Source organism: Sebastes fasciatus, chromosome 15, assembly GCF_043250625.1.
Source record: "Sebastes fasciatus isolate fSebFas1 chromosome 15, fSebFas1.pri, whole genome shotgun sequence".
NCBI lineage: Eukaryota > Metazoa > Chordata > Actinopteri > Perciformes > Sebastidae > Sebastes > Sebastes fasciatus.
The window spans coordinates 28,968,770-28,991,983 of record NC_133809.1 but is presented as its reverse complement, the minus strand read 5'-3'; the positions used below and the strand labels follow the sequence as shown (position 1 = coordinate 28,991,983).

The following is a 23,214-nucleotide window of genomic DNA, read 5'->3' as shown; positions in this document are numbered from 1 at the left end:
TACTCATGTAACTTTCATTTTGAGGAGATAAAAGCGGTTGCTTGTATTGCTTGCGATTGACAGTCTGTAATAAGTTGTAATCTGACCAACCGGCGGATAACCTCCGGTCATTTGATCCTGTCACTGTAGAACTTCATTTCTATTACCTCCTTAACCCCAGGGGTTAAAGTGGGCCGTCACTCACTTGTCTCGCGGAGCAGATACGCTTCCATTTGATTTAATGTATTATCACAGTTAGGGGGACCAGTGGGGGGCAGGCTTAATATTACGGGGCCCCCGTTTCCCCCCTTAGAACTGCCAATACTCTCACGGAGACCCCCCACGTTTTTTACGCTCTATTTCTGATGTGTTTAAGCTGTTTAAATCTCACAAATATCCTGCTCTATATGAGTTTTGAACTTATTAACCAGATTTACATCATCCTTGCCAACTCACCCGATTTTCCCGGGGGACTACCGTTTTTCATTGCCCTCTCCCAGTTTCCTCCCGGGGTCACAATTCTCCCAATTTATGACACATTTTCACACCTTTTTTTCCTTTTCCTTAGCTCAACTTATTTCTGGTACTGTACAGGGTGTAATAAACCATAAGCCCGACGGCTTGAGCTGCTCGCGACACTGCGGCGCGGTTTGAGCTGCGCTCGCCGCACATCGCAGCATCACAGAAAAGCCGCCGTGGTGTGGTGAAAGCCGTTGGAAATAACGGGTTTCAGAGCGCAGTGTTGACGCATTTCGTCTGAAAGGGCCTTCAGTGAGCGAGAGAAGGAGAGAGAGAAATGGAGAATAATAAGAAAGAAATACTAAAGCAGGGCAAAAAATGGATGAATGAATAAAAACCAATGAATATTAGCCTAGTTTATACCAGAGAGTCACACTAATTCCCCCAAAGGGGCAAATGATTCAGTTTTCTTTCCTGAGAATTAAAAGTAAAATGAAGAAATGTTGTCGCAGTATATAGGGATGCGCCGATACCGATACCAGTATCGGGTATCGGGTCCGATATTGTACTCGCAAAACGGCTCCGATACAACAGCACCGATACCACTTTACAGCAGCGGGACGTTAACCTCTCGTCACCATCTTTCGGGTCCTCACACTCCACCTCCCCGACGGTGTGGGTGAGACGGACCGGTGGTGCGCACGACCCTGCTGGGCCGGGGTCCCACCTCAGCCGGCCCTCACTTTCATTCCGCCACGGGGTTTTGCTTGCACCGTCTGACTCGCACGTGCGTTAGACTCCTTAGTCCGTGTTTCAAGACGGGTCGGTTGGGTTGCCGACAACGCCACAGACCCCTGGCGCCTTTTACATGGGCCGTGGCACAACGCGGTTGGGGCGCACTGAGGACAGTCCGCCCCGGTCGACAGTCGCACCGGGAGCAGGGAGCCCCGTCACGGCGCAGTGAGGTCCGGGCAGGGAGCGCTGTAAAGCTGTGGCCGCGTGCCACCTTCGCCCCGAGGCTTTCCAAGCTGACCTAGAGCCGGTCGCGGCACACCGCCTGGTATGCAGGACTCCCCAGCCTGCCGTGTGTCGCTCACACCCTCCAGCTGGCTGTTAGCGAGGGTCTTTTGGCACGAAGTACTTGTATCGGTACTCGGTATCGGCGAGTACCCAAATGTAAGTGAGCTCTCCTGTTTTCAAACAATGTTGATTTCTTGATTTCATGGTTTAAGGAAGGTACGCCAGGCTGCAGCACATGAAAAAATAAACCCGCTTGACATTATTACATTTATTTACTTATTGACCGAAGGTGCTGGAACGCCATTCCAGATGGTTCTGGCCCACTTTAACCCCTGCCCTTTAATGAGTGTTACAGAAAGTGGTAACTGAAGGAGTGGGTATGCTATGACCTGGAGCTGAAACAATTACTCAATCAACTCCATTAGTCAACTGACAGAAAATTATTCGCTACCCAATTTGATGAATTGTTTAAGTCATTTATCAAGAAAAAAGTGTCTCTAGTTCCAGCTTCTCTTGCTGCTTTTTAAGGTTTTTCCGTTTACAATGATATTAAGCATTGTAAATGGTAATCTTCACATTCGAGAAGCTGTAACCACTAAATGGTAGTTTTACTGTCAAAAATATCTTTTGATTTATTTTCTGTTTAACAATAAAATCAGTTACTTATTGCAGCATCTGGGTGGAACAGTTAGGAGGAAAACCCAGCAAGAGTGTGAAAGAGTAAATAGCTTAGTATTCAGAGCTTGTGATATCAGGTTACTGTGCTTTGTACGACAGAGAGGCAACAGAAGGGAGGTGACAGACACCCCCTCCTCTCACTCACACACACACACACACACCCTTCGTGCTTTGTCACTGGGGAGACTGGGGGGAGTCACTGGACCAGCCTGTACGTCTGCTGAGACATCATCTAATTAGGAGAAAGCCAACGCCTAGCTCCTTATGAACAGCTGGATATACGTGTGTGTGTGTGTGTGTATATGTTTTGTACTTGCGGCTGATCCTGAACTAAACTAAGTGGTATTCTGAGGCTCATAACTCATTGACTTGAGGTTATACCATGAGGTGAGTGCGTGTGTGTGTGTGTGTGTGTGTGTGTGTGTGTGTGTGTGTGCGTGTGTTAAGGCCAGGCTGTGGTTAGAGATTAACCATCATGGACAGATTAACCCCATACTGCCCAGAATGACCCACTTCACCACCAAGTGTACACACACAAACACAGTCAGCAGCAGATGTGGTCTCTATTGTGTCTGATCTCAACGAGCTCCACATGATGAATGTGATACTGAAGTCTGTATCATCTGAGACACTTTCAATGAACCACATAATGACTGAAGGATTATATCTAAATGGGATTTTTCGGACCAATATCTCAAATGCTATTTAAATTGTGATTATTTATTATTTTCCATATATCAATCTCTTGGCCTGTATAAGTGGACTACATGCTTTCAGTCGTCTAACAAGCACGACTACAAACGTATCTTGTTTACATGAAAAGATAAATAAACCCTACAGTGCTGTATCTAGCCAAGCCCCCCAGGAAGAGCGCCGGTCGTTGATGCCAACTTTCGTAGTGGTCAAACGGCGGTACTGCAACTTCCGTGTCAGTCACGTGATGCCATTAGGCCCAAAAAGACATTTTCCCATAGACTTACATTGGGAAATAGACGTCTGTGACACAGCCTATAATTTTTTTTTAGGTGAATCAACTCCCCAGTACAAACACTCTAAAAACTCCTTATTTTAAAAATTAAGTTTTTAAAGTTGTAAAACGCACAAATAGCTGAATCCAGAGTTATTTCCCTTCCTCCGTTCATGTGAATGAGACCCAGACCGAGGCTGGAGCCCCAAGCCGTAAAGACGGCGTGACGTCGGGACCCCGTGACCCCGTGACCCCGTGACCCCGTGACCCCGTGACCCCGTGACCGAATCATGCAACCTAGCGGACGCTACTGCGCATTTTCCATGTGGCCCGAGATCTGGGTACTTTTCCAGGCGGAAGTCGAGCCATTTTGTCTTCATGCGCCACTGAGCAACTTTCATAGGAAAGAACGAGGCCCCGCTTCCAACGCTGTATCCAGTTCTCTTTATACATCCATGTGTGTAGCTCCATATACAACATTGACTTCTTTAAACATGTGTAACAGGCCGATTACCCCTTCTTACTCTGTGCTCTAATAACAACTGTCTCATGCACTACTGTCAGGATATAGTGTCCGTTTTATAAAAATAACTTTTTTTAATCATATTTGCTCCATTTATACCTACTGCTGCTTTAAATGCAAAGGCTTTTTATCAGTTAAATGGGAAGACCATCCAAATTAAGAATTCCAATATGTTATTTCCATGGCCTAATCATTATTAATGAACATGAGCTACTCTCTCTCTCTCTCTCTCAAAGCCAGAAACCAGAGAAGTAAGTCTCAAACTTGTGATGTCATAGGGTGTAAAGTCTTTATTCTACTGTAGTGGTGTCAGTTGTGAAACAGAAAATGTTCCCAATGCTCAGTGTCTCTCCCATTCATTGTCTATGGAGCAGTTCCACACTAGTTTAGACCCTATGACATCACAAGTTTGAGTTTTAGCACTCTAGTTTTTGGATTTGGGACAGAGTTGTTCATGTTTATTGATATTTTTTTGGGCTGTCTTGGACCATAAGGAATAATATGTCTGAATTTTGAAAATGGGCGTAATTCCCCTTTAAGAATTTAAGACGTATCTTAATGATGACAATATGTATTGATGTTTTTATTAAAGGTAGATCCATCTTAAAAAATAGATTTCATGTGGTGTATCACTTTCAACTATTGGCTGGCTGGGTGCAGTTACTTTTCATAAACGTGTGTACAGTCTTTAGTTTGTGCATGTGTACTGATTGCCAGGCCCATGATGTAATGTGACCATCCTCTCAAAAGCTAATCACAGCTCCTTGGTCAGAGGCACAAATCCTCCGTGCATGTGTGTGCATGCACAGTGTGTCTTTTGTATAATAAATCAGAGAGATAAGGAGCTCAGATGCTGCCTTGGCTGAGCTGCGGTCATGTCCTGACACACGTACACACACACTTCCTCTGTGTGCACAGTGATGGGAGTGTATTGTTTGCATGTATTGATATACAATATGGAAACCTTTTCTGGATTACGAATATACACTTTTGCCTGGGCTCTAGGACAACTAGAAGGTTATGTGAAGAAGCATGTAATGTACATGTCTGTAAAAATGTTTACTCACTACTGCTATAGCATTTCTTAAGGAAAAAAAACATTATTCAATATATACATTTTAGGGCTGTCAAAGTTAACGCGCTAACGCAAATTTGTTTTAACGCCACTAATTTCTTAAATTGCTATTTTTAGGTTGTAGCGGCCTCAGTTTTAAAGCTAGAGTGAAGATAATGGTATCATATTAAACTAGAAAAAAACTGAAGAATCCATTGGTACCAACCATGTCACTAGTTTGTCATGAAGGAGGTTAAATAATGCTCCAAACTTACACTAAATTTTGGCGAGGAAAAACTGTCATGACCATTTTCAAAGGGGTCCCTTGACCTCTAACCTCCAGATGTGTGAATGTAAATGGGTTCTATTGGTAACCACGAGTCTCCTCTTTACAGACATGCCCACTTTATGATAATCACATGCAGTTTGGGACAAGTCATAGTCAGGTCAGCACACTGACACACTGACAGCTGTTGTTGCCTGTTGGGCTGCAGTTTGCTACAGTACTGTATGTTATGATTTGAGCATATTGTTTTATGCTGAATGCAGTACCTGTGAGGGTTTCTGGACAATATTTGTTATTGTTCTGTGTTGTTAATTGATTTACAATAATAAATATATACATACATTTGCATAAAGCAGAATATTTGCCCACTCCCATGTTGATAAGAGTGTTAAATACCTGACAAATCTCCCTTTAAGGTACATTTTGAACAGATAAAAAATGTGTGAATAATTTCCGATTAATCGTGATGAACTATTTTAATCGATTGACAGCCCTAATCATTTTATTTAGTAAGCTACTTTGATACAACACGGAAATCCTTTCTGGATTATATTAACTTTTGGAAACCCCTCATTCTGAAAGTCATTACGCACAGAGCCAAAGGAGAAATTAGTATTTCTTTTTGCCTGTTAGATATCTCTGCCATTCAGTGCTCCATCTGTTGATGTGGGGAAACTGGAGGGATGACAGTTTAGTGATACTTCCCCCGTATCTTTTAACTTTGAGCTGCAGCTTTAAATATTTGGCCAAAATGTGAGAAATTTGAGACTTTATTAACGCTTATGATTATGAAGCCGGAAGTTTCTTAGGCAGATTAGTTCCACAGTAAAAACATCCAGTATTAGAATTCGTTGTGCTGTAATGGCTGTGATTTGTAACTCACACACTTTTTGGAAGCAGTTCTCCTTTTATGAAATGACTCAAACATCAAAAGAAAACAAGACATGAAAAGAGTCTAGGAGTGTAGCGTTTGCTATTAATATGTTACATCACACTGAACATGACATCTGTTCCCACTGATCTGGCCATACTGTGTTACTTCCTGCTACTATTGATCACTGCACATTATTGGTTGTTAAGCAAGTAAACTAAAAACTGATGGGCCGGCAAGTTGAAGGTTGATCCATACTGATGTATACCACCATCGATACAGCCAGTGAGTGACACACACTCAGGGCTATGTGGTTTAAGAGGGATGAATAATGAATGTGTGTGTGTCTGCAGGGCCTGTTCATATTCTTAACATCCGAGCTGAAATGCACACATCAGAGGACACACACACATGACAAGACCAAAGAAAAAATGAAACAGACATACAGCCCCCAGGCAAAGTAATCAGCTGAGGATACAATAGCAGCTGTGTCTCCAAACGAAAAGACAGACAGGGACTCAAACCAAGAAACAGTTCAGTAAAATACTACACAATACCTTATCTACAAAGGGCAGATAATCTACTATCGTAAAACTTCAATTAAAAGGGGACATATGTTGAATGTTAATGTTAAAAAAAACGCTTTATTTTTCTCATACTGGCTGTACTGCAGCACCTCTTTTCACCCTCTGTCTGAAACGCTCTGTTTGAGCTCCTGCCCCCCCCCGACTGGCCTACTGTTGTGATTGGTCAACTGAACTAAACTCTTCAGACTCCCCTCCAGCTCCGCTCTAACTAGTTTTGGTTGAGGGGGTGCCAAACTAGCCGCTAGGCAGGTATTAAGCAAATGTCATACTTGGTGACATCACCACGTTACAGGGGCGTTTAGGCGGGACTCCAAGCGAGGCTTTTCAGCCAGTTCAGTAACTTTGAAGACCTTTTACATGCACAAAAAACTATACAACACACTAAAGGAAACTGAAACCCGGGTTAATAGCTCGGGCTTTTATTTGCTTCAATCACTGAACCCAACTGGCGTCTATTTGGGACGGATCTTTAATTCCTTTCGGCATAAAAATAATGCTCAGCAAAGATGGGAAATACTATCAAAATTGTTTTTATTTAAACCAGTATGAGTATAACGTGTATAAAAATGAGGCTATGGAATAACATATCAATTATGAATCATTCATTTGCTCTAGCCCTCAGACAGTTAACAACGCTTGTTTTACGGTGCCGGCATACTGACACAACACCTCTCTTTATCCTGTTCAAACCCACCTGCCCGTCGGCAACAAGCCTATTTGGTAGAGATGTTCCGATACCATTTATTCCTACCTATTCGTATCGGCCAATACCGAGTACCGATCCAATACCAGCATGATAAAAAATATATATAGTTATTAATATTATTATTTAACAGCTGTTTACTACTGACCATGTATGGATGTTATATGATTACTATCTTTGTTATATGGCCTGGCTCAGGTTAAACCCTTTAATGTAAAAAATGAACAAAAACACACAGAGAATGAATGCAATAGGACTTATTTTTATCATTCAGTTTGTCAGTTACAAAGAACATATATAAATGAAGCTAGGAATAAATAACAATTCTGTATTGTCTTAGCTGTCTCCTGAGTGGACAGCCTGTGTGCTAGTTTTTCCTGCAGGGTTCAATATTCACACCCCCTACTAGGGTGCTGCCAGCCCTCGAGACTGAAGCCTTACAGTACATACTGTACATATCGACTCTGTGAAATATTGCCGAAAGGCTGACATTTTCCTCGCTCTGACTACCGTTACCGTTACACTCTCCACCGCACTGTTGTTGTTTGCTATCGTCACGTGACAAACTAGCTGCAATCACTTCTTCTTCACTGCTCTAAAACAGTAGTTGCCCGTGGCAACCAATGATACATCCAGGGCGACAGCACAGTGAAGGTTCCTGTTTTGGGGCGGTGAAGAAGAATTGGTATCCGGTTTCTACCTGCTAAAGGGGAGTATTTTATTGCCACTGTCTTTTCTGGGGGGGGGATCTCTTGTTGGGTCTCTAAATAAGTATAGAGTACGGACTAGACCTGCTCTGTATGAAAAGCATCTTGAGATAACTTCTGATCTCAAGACGCTATATAAAAATAAATTGAATGGAAGAAGTTTTTTTTTTTTCTGGGTTCATAAATTATGGTATCGGACCGGTGCATAGACTGGCGTACTCGCCGATACCCGATACCGAATTTTGGGCAGTATCGGACAAATTTTTTTGATACTGGAATCGGTATCGGAACAACTAACTAATTTGGAATACTTAAAAGGAAAAGGGGTGAAAGCTGAGAAAGGTGGGGACACTTTTATTTTGAAGCCAGCAAGGTAACGAAAACAGGCGTACCCAACAACACGGTGCAGGGAGAAGAGAAAATATTCTCCTGACAATATTTACACCGTGGATTCATTTTTATGAAAAAATGCTTAGATTCTTTTGATTGGTGGACTCTTACAGACTATATCTCGTGTTTACCATGCCAATAAATCTGAATGAATTATACTTTGGTGCTCGTGGTTTCCGTAAAATGAATTGTGTAAAATTGTGGAGAATCAAACCGATCTGTCGATGTGTAGTGTGTCCACACTGATAAAAGTTACCCACCGTCTAATTGAGACCTGCTTTTATTGGTTAAAAATATTCCACTTGATTAAGACTTTTTTGCATGGGTGAAAAATTATGCTTGTCTACTGTAGTGCAGTTTGACCCATGACTGTTGCCATAGTCTGTCTGTGTCTGTGTGCGTGTGTGTGTGTGTGTGTGTGTGTGTGTGTGTGTGTGTGTGCATACCTGGTAGTAAGACTTGATGTGTCTGGTGAGGACGGTCAGGTTGTGAAGGCGAAGCGACAAGTCATTGTTCACATTCTTGTTCAGCCTCACATTGGTTGGGCTGGGGTCGCTATGGAGACACACACACACAGGAGCGCTTAGATTGACGTTACTTGTTGCTACTTAAGACAAAGATCATATTGCACACACATACACACACACACACACATCCCAAGTGCAGGGTAACTATTGTGCCGGAGACAGATTTATGCCCACATCAACAGACATCAGCCTGTGCCAGACTGATTTGCATGTGAACTGGGGGAGTGTAACGCTGTCTGGCTGACCTACTATGAATGCCATGACGTCAGTTTGATGCCCTAATGGAAACTAATCGTTACGTACAGAGGCTTGAAAACACACTTTCATTTTGTTTGGCCTCACATTAAGATCGGGTCCTTACCGTCTGAGCTCTGGAAAAGGGATTGTGTTGACTGAAATGAAGCCGAGAAGACTGAATCTGTTAACAAGTTAATTAAAGATGCACACATTCAATTTGCAATATTATTGCAAATGTCAGCCCCCTCAGAGTTTATGTTCAGGTCTGAAAAATAACAGGTTAACACCTGATTTCATCTCTTCCTCTTTAAACGACAGTTCCACTGCTTTCATTTTGTAATCTTTAACCAAGATTTCATCTGGTTCAGTGGTTACACTCAACTCACTCACTTAACTCAACTGACATCTCAAGTCTTTTTCAATGCTTACACTTCAACTGACCAAAATGTGACAAAAATGTCTGGAAACAGTGAAATATGACATATCAGAGCTCAAGGTCACATCTTCATACCGTTTGTTTTCATACAGTATAATATATGACAGAGAAACAAATCGTCCCACCGGTGAATCTGAAACCACACAGTGAGTGCCATTTTTAGTTGAAAAATGACTGACGGGATTATCAAAAAATTAGTGCTGTCGATCAAACGATTAAAATATTTAATCATGATTAATCTCATGATTGTCCATAGTTAATCGCTATTAATTGCAAATTAATCAAATTTTTGTATCTGTTCAAAATGTACCTTAAAAGGGAGATTTGTCAAGTATTTAACACTCTTATCAACAAGGGAGTGGATAAATATGCTGCTTTATGCAAATGTATGTATATATTTATTATTGTTACTCAATTAACAACAAAGTCAATGAAAAATATTGTCCAGAAACCCTCACAGGTACTGCATTTAGCATAAAACAATATGTTCAAATCATAACATGGCAAACTGCAGCCCAACAGGCAACAACAGCTGTCAGTGTGTCAGTGTGCTGACTTGACTATGACTTGCCCCAAACTGCATGTGATTATCATAAAGTGGGCATGTCTGTAAAGGGGAGACTCGTGGGTACCCATAGAAGCCATTTACATTCACATATCTGGAGGTCAGAGGTCAAGGGACCCCTTTGAAAATGGCCATGCCAGTTTTTCCTCGCCAGTGCGTTAACTTTGACAGCCCTACAAAAAACGAATCGATTAATGAACTAACTGTCTTCAACTTCCACTTCCACAGTTTTAACTCCTTTCAATACTTTCACTTCAACTTCACTTAAACTTCATTTAAATTGACACTTCAACTCCGACAAAGCTTGCAATTCAAATGACACAAAAATACTTTGTCCGCTCTTTTATCTTCCACAATTTACACAAATTATCACACACAATGCACTCCAACTGCTTTTAGTGCGTTCGCTTCAGCCGAAACGTCAACTGACATCTTTTTTGTGTATGCACTTCAAGTTGCACTACACTTACACTATTTTAACTCCTTTCAGCACTTTCACTTCAACTGATACTCTGCGCTTTAAGTAAATTGACTATTTCAGCACATCTATTTTAAATGCCACCTCAACTCCTTTCAATAACATACACATATATTTTGACCACCACTTCAACTTTAGCGTATTTCAGTGTTTCAACTATTTCCAAGGTTTCAACAGCTAATTATCAGCAGCAAGCTAATGCTACATTTTCTTCAGGAAATGTGTCCTATTCTAGTCTTATTCCCAGTCAACAGTCAAATTAAAGATTAACATCTTCCACATTAAATAGCAGATATCATTGTGAATGTGTGCCCCCCCCCGCTCAGTGTGTATTTTCTGAAAGCTCAGAGAGAATAACAGGTTAACAGACTGACTGATGTAACAGCTGACTGCTTCTCTGACTGATTGCTCTGCCAACGGTCTCTGAGTGGCTCTCCTCTAATATTCCTCACGGCTCTCCCGTCCTGCCGCCTCCTCCGTAACCCACTTTCTCATAAACCCCTACCAGGTCCTAACCACTCCCCCACCCCCTGTTAGCCCAGCCTACATTCAGTGTGTGGAGAACAATAGCGCGATTACCATTGTGTCTGAAGACAATAACTAACATATGAACATGTGGTGTGATTGGGGGGACAGAGGGCCGTCTGGATGGGAGAAGATTTAGATTCCGCGTTGGACAGCATTAGTGTCCTCCTGTGGTCCAAATGCTGTCTGCCCATTCCAGGAAGAATTAAAAGATAATCCTGACAATATTCTATATCTTGTATTGTCAACAAATCCCATGAAAAGACCAAAACCAGCAATGAATGTATACGATACTAACAAGTATTGTGTATGTGTGTATCCAAAGATATATCTTTAGTGCCATAGAGCACAACTGTTGTCTAAAATTGAGAACAGTCAGTGAGTCACGTGGTTGCACTGGGTGACATATTGCTTGATTACCACGAGTTTTGCATGTTTTGTTGGCATAAAATCTAGGGCCAAGGAAATACTTAATCGACTAAAGCCAAGTTCACACTACACAGCTTTCAAAGTGGTCAGATCGCTGTTCTGTTCACACTACATAACTTGTTGTTTTGTATCGGGAGTCTTTAAGTCGTTGTGGTTTTTCATACTACATGACTGACCGGCGACAGGAGGTCACACACTACAAGATCTTTCACCAGGAGGAATCCCCGATCAGGTCTCCAAACTACACTTTGTCACAAAAGCAAACGCAAGATATACACGGCAAACACATTGCTGATGTTGTTGTTGGCACATGCGTTCACAAAATAGCCTGTTTCCACCGGTCTCTACACTCTCTTTTTTTTTACTATTTATTCCTCCCCTGTATTTACCCCTCCTCCCCCCAGGTTTCCAGTCAACCCGTGTCTCACGCTCTCATTGGCTGTAGCTCGTGGCCGGTGTCCCCGACAGGTCCAGATATTTAGCATGCTAGATATCTGGAAGGTGTCTGCGAGGCATCTTGGCTCGCGTCTTTGAGCAGTTCACACCTGATGCTCGAGCGCCAATGTGCGAGCGGGAAGGCGACGCTGATTTGCCTCTGATCTGGGGCTTTTGTCGGGGAGCTCCAGAAACTGTCGGGGGTGCTACAGTCGTGTAGTGTGAACTAGGCATAACACTCATACGATTTTGTCAACTGATGAAATCGTTGATTTAAATCGACAGATCTGTAACGAAGAGTCACAAAGCACCTCTTTAAATCTGGCGTTTACCACAGATGATCATAAGCTTCTTGGAAATAAGCCATTCAGCATTAAACAAACGACTAATCAACTTAAGAAATCTTAGTCAACTAAGACCAAAACCACCGATTAGTCGACTACGACATACTCACAGACGTATCAGTGCTTGAAAAGCCTTATCAAAGCGTATTCTGCTCTCTGTAAATGGACATCCTGCACTCATGTCCTCTGTCAGTCAGTGCTGCATCACCTTCATAGCTGTGACTGATTCTCTTTCTAATTTCTTGGAGATCCAGGTGGTAAATATGCATAAAGTGAATCTGTTGTTGCACCACTCTGACCTGTTGCCACGGTCTCAGTCCAAACTGACAGCAGGGACTGTTAACGATCCAACTCATGCTCCCTCTCTCTCTCTCTCTCTCTCTCTCTTACACTCTGTTGTATTTCTTGATGCAGACTTTGGCGGCACATCTGGCCGTGACGTTTACAACCTGAAACCAGCGAGTCAGGATGTGGTTCGCACAAACACACTTGCACAGGAAACACTGGATGAACTCACTTACCGTTCATGTACTTAAACCAGACACACAGAAAGGCATAGCAAACAACTTCTTTTTCACTGACTCATGCAAATAAAACTCTCACTCCGTATGGCATCACCTACATGTGTGTCATGATCTTGTGCAGGAAGACGCCGTCCACCAGCTCCATGAACATGTGAACCCGCTCCTCTGAGCCGACGTCGTCGCACGAACCCAGAGGACCCAGCGTCCGCACCTAGGGGACAGAAAGAGGAGTCAACTACATCGCACCTACAGACATGAAGTGAACACTCCTCGTGTTTGTCCTTTCAACTTAATATGCCGGTTGACAGACATCCTGCTGTGGCACAAGGAAGCTTCATATTAGCTTCAGCTCAACATTAGGATACATCTTTGCACAGAATCACTTATATTGAAATTGTGTTAGGAGGCCACTATGAGTCACCGATAATGAGTGACCTTTCAATGTACATATATGGGCAAATGTGAACCTTTCTTTAACCCTCTGAGACCCGGGTTGCAGGCGATCCTGACCGACACTAGTGTCTTTAAGAGGCTGTAGGTTCAGTTTTAGAGCTTGAGGGAAGGAGGTTAAATAACGCTCCAAAGTTTTCAGCAGAAAAACTGTCATTTTCAAGATATGTCAATGAAAATGGGTTCTATGGGTACCCACGAGTCTCCCCTTCACAGACATGCCCTCTTTATGATAATCACATGCAGTTTGGACAAAAACTGCACAGTTTTTTGAATGCAGTATAAATGTGTTATTTTCGCTTATACTAAAATGGTGTGTTTGAATATTTCTGCATACTGGGGTCCATAAACAGTCTTTGAATTACATGAATTGTGCATCACTGTAAAGCTGAGACTCTTGTGGATCCAAAGAGCCCAACTGTATTCATGTGTGATGATGTTAGTCCCCATAGGAGACATTTCATTGTAGTGAGACCGTTTTTTGAAACTTGACCTCCCTGTATAAAATGACCTGTGGTGACCTCTAGGATAATCACAGCCTCATGAAACTTTACAGCCACAAACTAGAGACCTAGATCATTCAGAGGATGGATGGATCAAACTAGAGACCTAGAGCATTCAGAGGATGGATGGCTTTCATAGCTAGATTGACAATAAGGGGGTTTCTGAGCAGTTTAAACAACAACTTTCACAATTTATTTTAATTAATTAATGTTTATTTCTTGACAAACAGTGCTGTGCTGCATCTCAAACTAATCTTCAGGTTCCCAGCTTTCAGATGATGTACGCCACTTCTATGTGACATGTACTGTTGACCTGCTATCTCCCCCTAAAGACCCCCTGTACCCCCCTAAAAAATAGTCTATTGTGGGTCCAAAGGGTTAAGAGCTATACTGGAATTAAAATGCCATAAACAGCACATTCAATATTTTGTTAAACCTTTATTTATTCAGGGGGGTTTTGCTGAGAGTAATGCTCTCTTTTAGAGGAACGCCCTGCTCGCGCTCACACAGTCACACATCTGGAAGCTGCCCAGTACAACCACAGTCTGATCCGCTGCTGGCCACAGAGCAACTCCGCTTTCATTTTCTCCACCCAGAACATACTCTAACATCTGGTTCAGAGGTCATATCGGCAACCTTCTGCTCACAAAACCCATTTCTCTGACCTTGGGTGTGCAAATAAAGAAAAGAGAGATCAGTCAGTTTCCATGTTTCAGCTTTCTACGGTGTAGCTGGCTGTGTTAGTTGTGTTTGTCTGTGTCCAACAAGGGTGGGAAAAACTGTTAGTTGGCTGGGTCAGGTCAACAGGATGGGTTCACAGGGAAACAGGAAGTACCAGAGTTAATAACCTGTTGACTGCTCTGCTGGTTGTCATAGTCTGGGCTGGAAGCAGGGAGATTAAAATGGTTCACAAGCAAACTCTGAAGACACTGATATCTATTAGGAGTGTAAGAAATTATCGATACACATGAGTATCACGATATTATGTTGCGCAATACTGTATTGATTTTTAATTAATCTCTTAAAAATCAGTCGGGCCCGGGCGTTTTCAATTTTTCAGAGGTTGTAGCAGCCTCGTTTTAAAGCTAGAGTGAAGTTACTGCCATCATATGAAACTACAAAACGGAAGGAATCCATCGGTACCAACCATGTCATACTGGCTAGTCATGAAGGAGGCTAAATAAGGCTCCAAGGTTGCGCTAAAAGGAAAAATTTCAAAGGTGTCCCTTGACCTCTGACCTCAAGATATGTGAATGAAAATGGGTTGTGATACGTATCATATCGCCAGATTCTTGACAATACACAGCCCTAATATCTATGGCAAAGTCTACTAGGGAATGAATAGATTTAATCCTACAGTGTTCTAGCTTTCTTTTCAGTGTTGTTGACATTTCATTACTGAAGACATGTCAGATGATGATGATATTTATAGGCAATACAGCAAGATATACAGATGTACATACAGCCCATTTGTGGCCAAACAAAAAAAAAAGCCAGCTTACAGAGACTTCAAGTCGCATATAGTGATGCAATGAGAATATTACTAAAAAGACCGAGATGTTGCAGTTATATACTTTTCAAACTGTCTTAAGAAATCTCATGTACAAATGTATATGCCGAATGAAAATGAAATAATCTTGCGGTTGTCTAACATAAGATTTAGCACTCCACGTCACCAATCACAGCTGTGGAGGCACTGGTATAGTTCTTTATATGTACGGCATTAATATATGTATATATTTATATCTTTAATCTCTTTGAATCATGACTTTTTATTGTGCTTCTTGTATTGTACCGTATTATATGTAATGTGTTGTTTTTTATTTGGACCTAGAGTCTGCAATAAAGGTTGAATTGAATTGTTGTGTTTCTTTTAACACATTAATGCAAGACAGCTAAACTCACTAAAGTAGTGAGCGTATTTTGGGGAATTATTGTGCACATCAGCAATTTAATAGCAAAAGATGAATGAAGAGGTAAAGAAGCAAACAGTAACTAGCAGGGGAAACACAGAATTAAGTGTTTCTTTTAGACATTAGTCATGAGATCTAAACTTGGAAAGTCCCAGAGAGACCAATCAATATATCTCAACTTTAATCTGAGGCTTTTACTCTGAAAATCGTCCCCCTGTCACAGTAATGTAACAGTGTGAACTGAGTCAATCAAAGGGTTAACATTGTCAGAGAGCAGACAGGTAGATTAGAGGTCAAAGGTGACAGTTCTTCTACTATAGTTAGTGATGTCCTGATCTGAGTTGATGTAGTCAGAGGAGAGAAAGTGACTCAGAGGTCAGAGGTCAGCAGCTCGTGTCCATCATCACCACTCACCCAGAGCACCAGAGGAGAGTCCATGAAGGAGGCCAGTAGCTCGGACAGAGTCACGTCCATGACGGCGGCGGCTCCAGCGGCTTCCAGTCCGTCAATCAGTCACCAAGCAACCATAAATCCACCAGATCGATCAGTCGATCAGTCGATATCCGCAGCGGGCTCGCGGTAGGACAGAACAAAGCCCCCGCGAGGCATCGATCCCCCCCTGCACGAGCCCTCTCTCTCTCTCTCTCTCTCTCTCGCGCACCACTATTGTCTCGCGCTGTCCCGTCTCCCCGAACACTGCGTTTAAACACTTTAAAGCTTCAAATATGAACACAAACTGTTGGAAATACTTTCCACAAGCAGCCCGAAGTCGGTTCCGTTAAGTTGGCGGGTAAATAGTCAGTTAGTTCTCCGGCTGACGGTGTGAAACACTTGATCACAACTTCACAGGACAGTTAGTTGTTCACGTTACCAAGGATACAAGACTCTGACCGTAAAGCGGCCAAACGGCCGTGAAACAAGAAAAGTAAAGTAAATAAAGTAGAGAAGAGTTAAATAGACGATGGTGGACAACAGAGAGAGTTAAAGTAGTTGTTTCCGTTGTTTGCTACATTCTCCACCACCACGTCTCTCTCTCCACCTCTCTCTCTCTCTCCTCTCCTTCTCTCCATCAACCTGACTGTTAGTGATGGGTCTGTCGGGAACGAGCAGGTTCAAAGAGCCGACTCTTTGAAGTGAACGTCCAAGAGACGTTTTTTTGTTTTTATTATTTTTTATCAATTCAAGGCAGAATGATAGGACGATCTTCTCCACGCCATGGGCCCTCAATGCACCGACTGTGACTGAATGTTGTGTTAATGACGTCCGTGCGACCAATCAGGTGATCACAAACAAGGATCATACCATCAAGCAGGGAGGGGCGGCGCGCTGGCGGTCTACAGGTACAGAGCAGGAGGGAGAGGAGGAGAGAAAGAGAGAGAGGAGTGTGGTGTGCGAATAGCAGACAAGATGAGTGACAGTCGGAAACGAAGTAGCATGTACAATTATGGTATTCTGGAAATTATAAGGTTTAGCATAATCATATTGAATCATTTAAGTGATATATGTGCACACGTACTAATCAAATGTCAAAACAGCGCTAAATTTGGCTGAACTATAAAAGGCAGAAGTGGTAAAACTAAGAGCCGTTTGGGAGCCGAAAGAGCCGGCTCTTCTTGGTGAGCTGAGCCAAATCATCTGGCTCATTAAATAGAGCCGTAATTCCCATCAACCTGATTGTGCGGCCAGAGGCGGAGGATTAACTGACAGCAGTAGCGACCAATCCGCTACCGCGAGAAGCGCAGTCCCCGCCCTTTGCGACAAATCAGCCAATTACAGAGCAGTAATTAGGCAGCGTTTTCGCTGAGTCTGACGTCACCGCCGTCTGCCACACCAGACAAAGATCTTAGACGGGATCAAGATAGTGCCCGTCCAACGAAGCAGTTTCTAAAATAGAAAATTCACTTTTTTTGGTACATGGATATTGTCTGTAAGTTAATGTGATAACGTAATAAATGGTCTTATAAGGTTGAGTTTTTCCTTGTTTTGCATAGTCTTCGTAGAACACAGTTTCTTAAAGCAGATTACAAAAGATAACCATAACACACCATGGCTGTATCATGATATTAGTGTCAGTACATTGGAAAATTATTGGATGATAATGTACATTATCTTAATATACTGCCATATTAATTATTTACCACTGTAATATTAATTACAGACACTTTTTAATAACCATCATTAATAAATGGCAAATTGATAATAGTTATTTTACTGTTAAAAAACAATGACATGATTAATGATGAAGCCTAATAAATAATGTTTATTAAAGGGACTATTTGTAACTTTGTATGCGCATAAATGTAGCGGGTCTTCACACATGCGCGCTCGCATATGCGCGTTCGCGTGTAGCCGCTGTACCCTCCTCCTCTGCCTGCTCGCCTTCACTCAGACAGCTCAGCTCGCTCCACCTCTAGACGTGAATGCGCGTTCACTACACACTGCAGAAGAGTTAGTTTAGCTCTGAGAATATCTAGTGAATGTACAGAGGACGTTTGTGCAGAAATAACTGCTGCAGCTCCTCCAGACCAACAGAGGTTTCCCGTGTCTTTTGAAGTGACGGAGCTCTACAGATATTTACGTTGTCTTCTCGTTACCGACCGGGTGCCGGTGTCTCCCTGCTCTCTCCGGCTGCGGGAGGAGAGAGCAGGGAGACACGCTGGAGAGCCCCGCTGCCTCAGCCTGCACTTAGGCAGGAAAAGCCAACACTAGGATCAGATCTAAATCATGTTCATGGAGAGACCTTCGTCTGGTCAGCTAACATTACTGCCAAGCAGCTGAAATATAGAGTGATATTGTGGTTTTAGCTGACGTGTGTTGCCTCACTGTTTTGAGCGATGCTCGTTCAGGTATATTGAGAGCGAGCAAGCGCGAGCCCGACGCTGACTTTCGTTGATTTCACGGCCACAGGTGTCGCTGTTAAGAAGCATTTCTGAAAGTTACAAATAGTCCCTTTAATTATTAGTAATGCTATAATTTACATTATTTTAACAGTTCATTGTTGAACACATTATAACATTTTATATACTACATTAAGTATTTGTTAATGATCACCAAATGATTTTAAACCTTTAAGATACATCTATAAACATTACATAGATAGATATTTGTAACACAGTGTTCATGGTTAATAATTGGTTTGTAAACCGCCTATAAACAGTATTTGGATGGTTATTATAAAGCTGCAACTGACGATTATAAAACCTTGTTAAATGGTTAATAAATACTGTAAAGCGTCTATTTATTTAGATATTCTATTTATTTATTTAGATAGATAGTTAATAGTTTGTGGTTTCTGGTCCATCTATCTATGTAATGTTTATCGATGTTTACAAATCATTTGGTAATTATTAACCAATACCTTATATTGTATTTATAATGTGTGCAACAATAAACTGTTATTAGATGGTTTACTAATGTAATCAGAATGTAATTGTTAATTGTAATTGTCGTCTATCAGCTATGATACAATATACAATTTATAAACTAATTATTACATATTACACAAGCTAATGATAAAATAACAGAAATTATAGCATTACTAATACTTATTAAACATTATTAATTTGCATTTCATTGTTTAACAGTAAGATGACTATTAACTAAGTTCATTAATGATGGTTATAATAAAGTGTTACCAATTTTGTTTGTCATGACAGTAAAAGTGAAGGTGTAACTACTCACTTTAATATGGCTCAGTAACATTTAAATGACAAAAAGTCAACTTGGAACTGGGACATCTAAATGGAATGCAGCCTTTATTTAAGTTATTTGTTACACCTGTGCTTTTCTTGCTATGAAATATCAACATTTATACTGTGAAAAGGTCTATACGTGTACTATTATCATGGCAAGAAAGTTATTTTTCTTTAAAAAAAAAAAATTTAGCAAAGGTTAATTTATCTGTAATTTGCTCAGACAATGTTCATATTCACTTTTGTCTGCGAAACCAAATATGAATATGTTGCTGTAAGATTTTGTTTTATTATTCAATACCATAGTTGCCATGAAGATAATTGACCAAACATCAAGCCAAAGTGTTTCTGTTTTTGATTTTATGACTTATATTTGATTGATTTTGTCTTTTATAAAGGGACTAACAATCTTTCCATCCTGTCCACAGAATGGCTTCCCAAGGGTTAAGCCGACTAGTGGATTCAGAATTAAGATATGGATTTATCTCAAATATATTAGAGACTGTTCTCCATGGTGCCTGCAGGTGAGATCATATGGAATGTGACTGAAGATCGGATAGCAATTTACATGACAGAGATGAAAGAGGAGGCTTTGTCCTAGGTCATACCAACATTATAGGCAAGGTGACAGAAAGTTAGTCCAGAGGGAGAGGGAGAGAGAGAGAGAGAGAGAGAGAGAGAGAGAGAGAGAGAGAGAGAGAGAGAGAGAGAGAGAGAGAGAGAGAGAGAGAATATAACACAATATTCTAAACATATAGGTGGACCACTTCAAATAAACTTTAACAGTGTTTGAGTGTTTTTTAAGGGGATTTTTCCCTTTATGCTAACACAGACAGAGGTTGGGGATGAACCTCTTGCTCTGCACTGATAATCTTTGTTCGCTCCTCAAACAGGTTGAAAAGGAAACCAGCTCAGATCAGATCAGAAGGCCACAAAGACCAAATGCAAAGTAGCAGCCACTGATGACAACTTCTTATAAAGTGTTTTTATGATGAAGGCTATTGGTTAACCTTGCACAGTAAAACATTTAGTGAAACATGATCCTCTAGTTCTGTCCAAGTTTACTGACTTTTACAGAGGAATTTCATGGGAAAGTGGAGTGAGATGTTTTGTTGCTGATCTCAGCGTTCCATGTGGAGGAGTAAAGGATGTAGAAATCAGACTGCTCAAACCCAGAGTGTGCTTTTGATATGGCATGATCAGACAGGAAAGAAGCAAGTTCACCAGCTTCAAGTCCAGAACCAGACCAAACATGTAGCCGACACAAAAGCTGCAAAATACAAGGCGCAGGTCTGTTTCCTTTGAGCAAAGCTGAGGTGGAGGATCTGGGAGAGCGTACTGGAGCATGGCAGTGGACTATTGTTCCACTTCCAAGAAAACCCATGGCGACAATAATGTGTAGAACAGGGCCCCCTTGTGGCTCCCTTATGTTACTACTTATCTACTACCAGAAAGCCATACACGATTGATCAGCTTTGTGGAGGCTACTATGACATGTAGTTTTTTCAAAATTATTAGTTATTTCACACTGGAGAAGGTGGGTGAAACCTCCAATCCTATAATGTAATACATAATAAATAGTTTTTTATGTATCCTTTAAATGTTTAAATAATTATTTCTGACTTCAGAAGAAATTCAATGGTAGTAAAAAATAACATTAAGAAAATACAATTGTAGTGGTAGTAGTAATTATTTAAACTATACCATCCATTTCTGACTGAAATGTTTTGTTAAAATATATCAAAGTTTTAAAACTTAAACCTGCAGTAGGCAGTATATTTTTGGCATCATTGGACAAATAATAACCTTTCAGCATATTGTAATTCAAGTGTTCTGAGAGAAAACTAGACTTCTGCTCCTCATCATGGCTCTGCTTTAGAAAATCTAGCCCGTGACGGGAGACTTTGGCAAATCACAGGTCATTTCAGAGAAAGCGTTCCTATTGGCTGTGCTCTGGCTGGTGGGCGGTGCTTGGTATTTCCTCAACTGTTCTCAACATGGCCGTCGGGTTACAAACTTTCTCATTTTACAGTTAAACAGTACACTACAAGATGATTCTGAAAACATTTGAGGAGAGAAATAGGCATTACAGTAACAGATTATTGATTCATATTTGCTCTAACTTGCCTACTGCTGATTTAAAGTAACTAAAATAAATGAAAGCCAGGTGTAAAAAGTCTTTAAAGAAACCTTTAACAAAAAAACAAATTCAGTCTTTTTCTATCAATCATCTATTTATTTATTTATTCATTGTGAATATTCATACAAAAAGCAGATTTACTCAGGAAGAAGTGATGTCTGATAAACAAGAAGTGGTGTCAATTAACTTTACATTCAATACAGTTAATTCCACCTAGCCCCGCCCCCCACTCCCTCTCGGACCAATGGCAGTTGAGGTGAAACCTGCAATCTTATTGGTGCATTCTGGACTTCATAGATCTATTTTTAATATTACAAATATATAAAAGCTCTACCCAGTGATAACAGTGATATTTCGTCAGGTCTACTTCAGGTCATAATAATACTTCACTGTCTTCAAAGACAGGCACACACACGCACACACACACACACACACACACACACATACTTTCACACACACTAAATATATAATAACTTCAGCATCATGTGCCGATCAGGAACACAACTAAAAACTACAACTTTCACGTCTTCTTTAGCCGCTCCCCCCTCAGGGCTCAGAGGTCAGAGGTCATTTCTACTCACATGTGATCAGACAGGACAGAATAAGATAGGCTGTCGTCGGTCAGTCAGTCTGCTGCGTCCTTTAGTTTAGTGTTTATTGCAATAGGGTGCATTTTAACAGGAGAGCCAGGCAGAAACCAGTCAGTCAGTCAGTCAGTCAGTCAGTCAGTCAGTCTTAAGGTCCTGACACACCAAGCCGACGGTCGGCTGTCGGACAGTTTGGGGCCGTCGGTGAGCATCTGTCGGTCTAGTTTTTACGGTGTGTCCCGCTCCGTCAGCTCTAGTCTGCCCTTGTCGGAGCCAATCACTCTGATTGGTTGTTCAGCTTAAACGAATCAGTGTACGAGAAGAGAAACGGAAGTGAGGAAAACAAGCCAACAAGTAAAGTCAAGAGGAAAAACACAAAAGGTTCTTCTCATTTTTCATCTTCATCTCATCTGATCATTCCAACAGACGGATATTTTCACAGCACCATGAACGTCTGGAATGAAGCTGAGTGGTGAGTGAGAGTGGTGTGGAAATGGTTGGCAGACGCCGCTTTGTTTCATGTACGTAACATAGCAACGGCTTGTATATCCGTCGTCCTCGGTTTCCCTTTTTGAATGATGAATACAGACTACCGCCGCCTGCTGGTGTTGAGTTATTTCCACTCACGCAGGCGCAGAACGTTCGTGCTAACTGGCCGTCGGCGGTAGTCTTTGCGGTGCGTTCGAATGCAATTTGTCGGCCAAGACAAAGGCGACGTGAGGCGACGCAACAGTTGGCGATGTGTATGTATGTGTGTGTCCTCTTGACTTTACTCGTCGGCTTGCTTTCCTCACTTCCGTTTCTCTTCTCGTGCACTGATTTGTTTCAGCTGAACAGCTAATCAAGAATGATTTCTCTCACTGATGATCTCCGCCGCCGATTCAACATGCTGAAATCGGCCGAAAAAACTCAGACACGGGCAGACTAGAGCCGACGGTGCGGGACACACCGCAAAAACTAGACCGACAGACGCTCAATGACAACCCCGAACTACAGTATTGGCTGTGTCAGGGTCTTTAAGGAGGCTGCAGCTTCAGGCCATAAATCGGTACATCTGTACAGTGGAAAGTCAGCATCTAATGCACTGTTGTGGTGTTTACATACAGAACTGTGTGAGTGTTCTTCATAGCAATAAAGGCCGTGTGGCTCAGTGAGGATTTAAATTAGTACTTAATGTCAGCGTGTGTCATTTTCACATTTACTCC

General features: G+C 41.6%; 1 protein-coding gene across 2 annotated transcripts in view; it reads right to left on the bottom strand.

The window, feature by feature from the left end:
- The window catches only part of ccdc88c (coiled-coil domain containing 88C), a 61,446-nt gene extending 44,708 nt beyond the window's left edge, over positions 1 to 16,738 (bottom strand). Inside the window, exons 1-3 of one of the 2 annotated variants that reach the window (XR_012590163.1) lie at positions 16,005 to 16,738; positions 12,823 to 12,935; positions 8,671 to 8,779 (exon numbers count right to left, since the gene is read on the bottom strand). Coding sequence is in view for 1 of the 2 variants with exons in the window: in XM_074609758.1 (XP_074465859.1) it covers positions 8,671 to 8,779; positions 12,823 to 12,935; positions 16,005 to 16,064 (282 nt within the window). In the remaining variant the exon portion in view is untranslated. The remainder of the gene's footprint in view (positions 1 to 8,670; positions 8,780 to 12,822; positions 12,936 to 16,004) is intronic. The other variant, XM_074609758.1, reaches the window with a different exon arrangement.
- Between the last annotated feature and the right edge of the window lie 6,476 nt (positions 16,739 to 23,214).